At 41.1% G+C, this 5,172-nt stretch overlaps 1 protein-coding gene across 1 annotated transcript in view; it reads left to right on the top strand.

The window, feature by feature from the left end:
- Nucleotides 1–1,813, top strand: part of ORC5 (origin recognition complex, subunit 5) — a 68,649-nt gene extending 66,836 nt beyond the window's left edge. The window contains exon 13 of the mRNA XM_011976413.1: nt 1,697–1,813. Within this exon, the coding sequence (XP_011831803.1) occupies nt 1,697–1,813 (117 nt within the window). The remainder of the gene's footprint in view (nt 1–1,696) is intronic.
- Nucleotides 1,814–5,172: the final 3,359 nt, after the last annotated feature.

Below are 5,172 nucleotides of genomic sequence, written 5' to 3'. Positions count from 1 at the left end.
GACAGAAAGAAAGAAAGAAAGAAAGAAAGAAAGAAAGAAAGAAAGAAAGAAAGAAAGAAAGAAAGAAAGAAAGAAAGAAAAGAAAGAAAGAAAGAAAGTTAGTTTTAAACCAAGACTAAGCCCAGTTCTGAAGGATGTATTTCTTATCTTTTATCTAACCAGCTACCCAACTCTTAAAAGGGCCTAAATCCATATTATAATTGTTTTATTCCCAAAGGAGTATAGATTTTGTATTCTGAGTTATTTAGATAGAAATTCTGTAAAATGTTTAGAGAAGGAAGGAATGTGCTTTATTTGCAGCTTTTAAAGGTTTGGCAGTCATGTGTCTGAGTCACTAATGAAACAAAGCTGTCTCTAGTAGAATTCTTAAGGACTGATTGTTTGAATCAGTTGTTAAACTAGGACTCTTGGTTGGGCTGAGTGCAGTGACTCACACCAGGAATCCCAGTGAAACAGGAAAAGTTCCCTCGTCCCCCTCGGCAGGGGTAGTGGCTCGCCTCTTCAGTGTCCTGGGGCTCAAACCTCTAATGGGAGCATGCTCACGGACAAGTTGTGGAGCTCCCACCCCACAGCAGCATCTAAGGATGAATGCTTACAGCTCCTGAAGCCCCAGTGGGCGTGTGTTACAGTGTGCTCTTTTAGTTTTGCCATCTGTAGGTGGCTTGTGTTAGCTCAATTAGACTCTCTGCCGTATCGGAAGGAGAGAGGGCTTTCTGTATCCCGAGTTCTTGCCTTGGTGTACCGAAAAATCAGATCAAATGTGGGCTTGGAGAATGAGTGCGAGGTTTTATTGAATAGTGGAAGTAGCTCTCAGCAGATGGATGGGGAGCCCGAAGGGGATAGAGTGGGAAGGTGGTTTTCCCCTGAAGTCTAGCCGTTCTTGGCCAAACTCTGTGTCGTCCCACCATAGATGGCCTGCTGTCATCTGCAGGTGTCTGCCGGTATGTTCCTCTCACTGTCCAGCCGCTTGTGTGTTCTTCCGCCAGTGTATTCCTCTTAATGTCCAGCCGCTTGTATCTCTACCTGCTAGGGTCTGGGGGTTTTTATAGGCACAGGATGGGGGCATGGCTGCCAGGGTGGTCTTGGAAAATGTAACATTTAGGCATGAAAACTGAAATGCCAGTCCTTACCTAGGTCTGTGGGCACAGACTTGGGGGTGGAGCACTAGCCAGGGACCACGCCCTTCTCTACCCAGCACTTCCCTGCCTTCCCCTCCTGTATCACCGACCCTTTGGGAGGCCAAGGCAGGAGAATCACAAAGCCAGGAGTTCAAGACTAGCCAGGACAACACAGTGAGACCCTGTCTCTACAAAACAATAAAAAAATTAGGTGTGGTGGGCATGTGCCTGTAGTCCCAGCCACTTGGGAAGGCTGAGTTGAGAGCACCACTTGAGCCCAGGAATTTGAAACTCCAATGAACTGTGATCAAGCCATGGCACTGTAGCCTGGGTAACAGAGCGAGACCATATCTCTAAAAAATAAAAAAAAAAAAAACGAGGACTCTGACAACTAGGACTAGTTGTCAGACTAGTAAACATGTACAAATTTGTGTTTACAGATTGCAAAGTAGTCATTTTCTTTGCAGACGTTTTTTGTGATTCAGTTATGTATCTTTATCAGACTATAAGATGTTTCAGAAACAAAAGTATTACATAATCTTATTAAAACAGTTTCTTATAAAAATGTTCTCTTTTAGATTACCTCTCTAGTGACCCTTCAGCTGTTAACCCTGGTTGGCCATGACGATCAGCTTGATGGACCAAAATATAAATGCACAGTGTCTCTAGACTTCATCAGAGCTATTGCAAGGTAAAATGTCTTGAATTATGTAAATGAGATACTAAATATAAAAATTAGTGTTTTCCTAATGTAATGTCATTAGTCATGACATTTAAACATGAAAAAAATCATGTATTTAAGTGCCAAGAATGAATAACCGCTACTATAGAATGAACTTTCTCAAATTTACAAATGACATATAATTGGGAGAAATAGCTAATATGTTAGAGGACAAAAATCAAGATTCTGAAAGACCTTAATAGGCTGGAATAAATGATCCCATAGTAGCAAGGTAAGATTTAATGGACAGTTGGCTACAGAAAACTCTCTTGTATTGAAATAAGATGGGAGAAAGCTGACTTAAGTCCTAAATTTTTTAGCTGACTACAAGGCTTTAAAAATCCTGACTTAGGTAACACTGATAGAAATATAGTGTCTAGGTCAGGGGACATAATCATTCTATTGTGTGTTGTCACAGGCAGATCAAACCTGGTGTGCTGTGCTGTGTTTAGAGTTTTCAGAGAGACAAATGGATACATGCTGAAGGGGCACGAGGAGAGTGGTAGAATGAGGAATTGTGTCACGTCCCTGACTGAAGGACAGAGTGTGAGAGAAAAGCCTTAGGAAGGACATGTGAACTGTCTTAAGTATTTCAGGGGTCTGTCATGTGCAAAATGGATGAAACTAATTCTGAGTAATTCTAGAGTGTTAGAAGTTCTGGGGAAGAAAGTATATTTGTCAAAATGAAAGCTGTCTAAAAATACAAGTTTCCTTACAAAGAAGTGTACTTAGTGTTATGGAAAATGTTCAAACCATTTATATGAATAAGTGACTTCATCATACGGTTGCAGCTGGATAACAATCTGTCAGGACTGTAATGGAAGAGGTGATGAGTGTGTAGACTGGCAGGTTGAACAGGGCATTCCATAGACAGTGTGTTCCTAATCTTTTTGAATATGAAGATTCCATTTTAGCATCCTTTAAAAATTAGTCATAAAAGTATTTACATATATTTCAAAATTAACAGTATATAGGCCTGAGACATTATTTTTTCCAGCCTAAAACAGTGCTTGATATCAGTATAGATTTGCAGATCTCCTCTGATGATTAATTTTACAGCTTCTTGAGATTCTGAACTCCATAGGTTGGCAGCTTCTCCCTGAAGCCTCTTCTGAATTAAAAGTGCTCTGAAAAATAAATAAATAATAAATTAGTGAATGAATGGCCAGATGCAGTGGCTCACACCTGTATTCCCAACAGTTTGGGAGGCTGAGGTCGGAGGATTGCTTGAGGCCAGAAGTTCAAGATGAGCCACAACGTAGTGAGACCCCCGTCTACAAAAAAATGTTTTTGAGTTCTGTGATAATATGATGCAGGTATTTACCACATTTTTGTGGCATATAGGCTCTAAAACATGAAGTCAAGGGTTTTAATGTTTCATTTTAATAAAACCAGGCAAACTTTTACACAGAAAATTGAGCAGAAACTTATTTTTTAGTGTGTTAAGTATGATCACAAAGCAATTACTTCCTTTTAAAAAGCAATTATATTGGAACTTCTGTATCTAAGAGCCTCTATCCAAGGCATAAATTTGGAGGGAAGCCTGTTTATTTCAGGGATTTTATTATTACTCTGAATGTTAGGTTGTGCCCCAACATAATCATATGCAAAACAGAAGTTTGTGGGTTCCTAATATAGTGAATCTCCATTGAATCAGACTTAATTTGACATTCCTTTAGTGCAGAGCATCACAGTGATGGATGCTCAACACTTCCAGAGACATGCACTTTCATTTACCACCTTGCAAGCAAGAACTTTAGACCTGGAATCTTGGCATAGAACTTGGGGACTCTTTTGTTTTCTTTACTGTTCTCTACTTCCCATGGGCAATATCCGTAGAATGAGCACCCGCTCCTCCCCACACCTGCCCTCTTCCATTCTCTCATCCCGTGTTTTGTACTTCGTTTTTGCTAACTTTACCTTTCATTCTTTCCCTCCCTCCCATGTGCCCCATTCTTCTAATAGTCTTCCTCATTGCCTTAGCTAAAACCTGATTCCTTCTTTGGGATGCTGCTTCCCCTGGACTTATCTCTAGTTGTACCTATGTATTTTCTCAAACCCTAATCCCTCAGGGTTGGAGGTCATTTCAGTGCCATCCTTCCTGTTGCCACTTCCAGACTGTTACTGCCCCCAACTTCTTATAAAAATGTGGACTTCCTTGAGACCCATGCAACCTGGCTCTATTTCCCTATTCTCCTTAAGACTGATTTTTGTCTCCCCAGCCATTCCACTTCATGTGTTGAAATAATAGGGCACCTGGTATCCAGACTTCTTTTCTACCTGAATTTTTTTTTTCTTTTCTTTTTTTTTTAGATGGAGTGTCTGGCTCTGTCGCCCAGGCTGGAGTACAGTGGTGCGATCTTGGCTCACTGCAACCTCTGCCTCCCAGGTTCAAGCAGTTCTCCTGCTTCAGCCTCCCATGTGGCTGGGATCACAGGCACACACCACCATTCCTGGCTAATTTTTAGCAGAGACAGAGTTTCACCATGTTGGCCAGGCTGGTCTTGAACTCCTGACCTCAAGTTGATCTGCCTGTATCAGCTTCCCAAAGTGCTGGGATTACAGGCATGAGCCACCGCGCCCAGCCTCCACCTAAATTCTTGACTCTGTTTAAACCACAAATTCTAATGTCTGCGTTCATTCTGTTCAGTCTTCACTCTGTTTCACAGAACAAAGTTGAAACCCTCAATTGGGAATTGAGCTACCTGTGTTGGTGTCCATCTTCTCTTACTTTCCTTTTTCAGCAGGATGGGTTTCTTCTGCCTAAGGTGGATTCTTTTACCTATGCTCTGAATTCCATCTCCTCCACTATCCCAGAACCTCTGTTAGTCTCGGCTGTTTGTCCTCTCAGTGGCACCTAACACTGTTGTCTACTGTGTCTTTCTTAAAACTCTCTTCTCTTAGACATGATTCCACAGTATTCTGGTGTTCCTCTTTATTCTTTGGTTGTTCTTGCTAACAAAGGTTATCTTTACCAGCTGACCTTTAAATATAGCTGTTCCTTGAGGCTTGGCCCTAGGCTCTTTTCTCATATTACATTTTTTTCCCTAGGCAACTTGAGCCACACCTGTGACTTCGACAATCATCTGTGTATTAATAATGTCCCTATTTTTAAAGACTAGATCTACTTTTTATAATATTCTTGACCCATCGCTTCTCGGCCTTTTGGCTAAGATCAAGTGTACAATATTCTTGACCTTTATTGTTGTTTCCCAGCTATATTAATACATTTCCAAAACCGAACTTAGGAATTCTAACCTCTGCTTCAACCCGCCAACAAAAAGTGAAATATCTGGCTTTCCTCCAGTGTTTCTTATTTCGGTGATAAGCACT

Source organism: Mandrillus leucophaeus, unplaced genomic scaffold (assembly GCF_000951045.1).
Source record: "Mandrillus leucophaeus isolate KB7577 unplaced genomic scaffold, Mleu.le_1.0 Scaffold1654, whole genome shotgun sequence".
Classification (NCBI taxonomy): domain Eukaryota; kingdom Metazoa; phylum Chordata; class Mammalia; order Primates; family Cercopithecidae; genus Mandrillus; species Mandrillus leucophaeus.
Note: the sequence above shows the minus strand (reverse complement) of the source record. Positions and strands in the feature narration are given on the sequence as shown.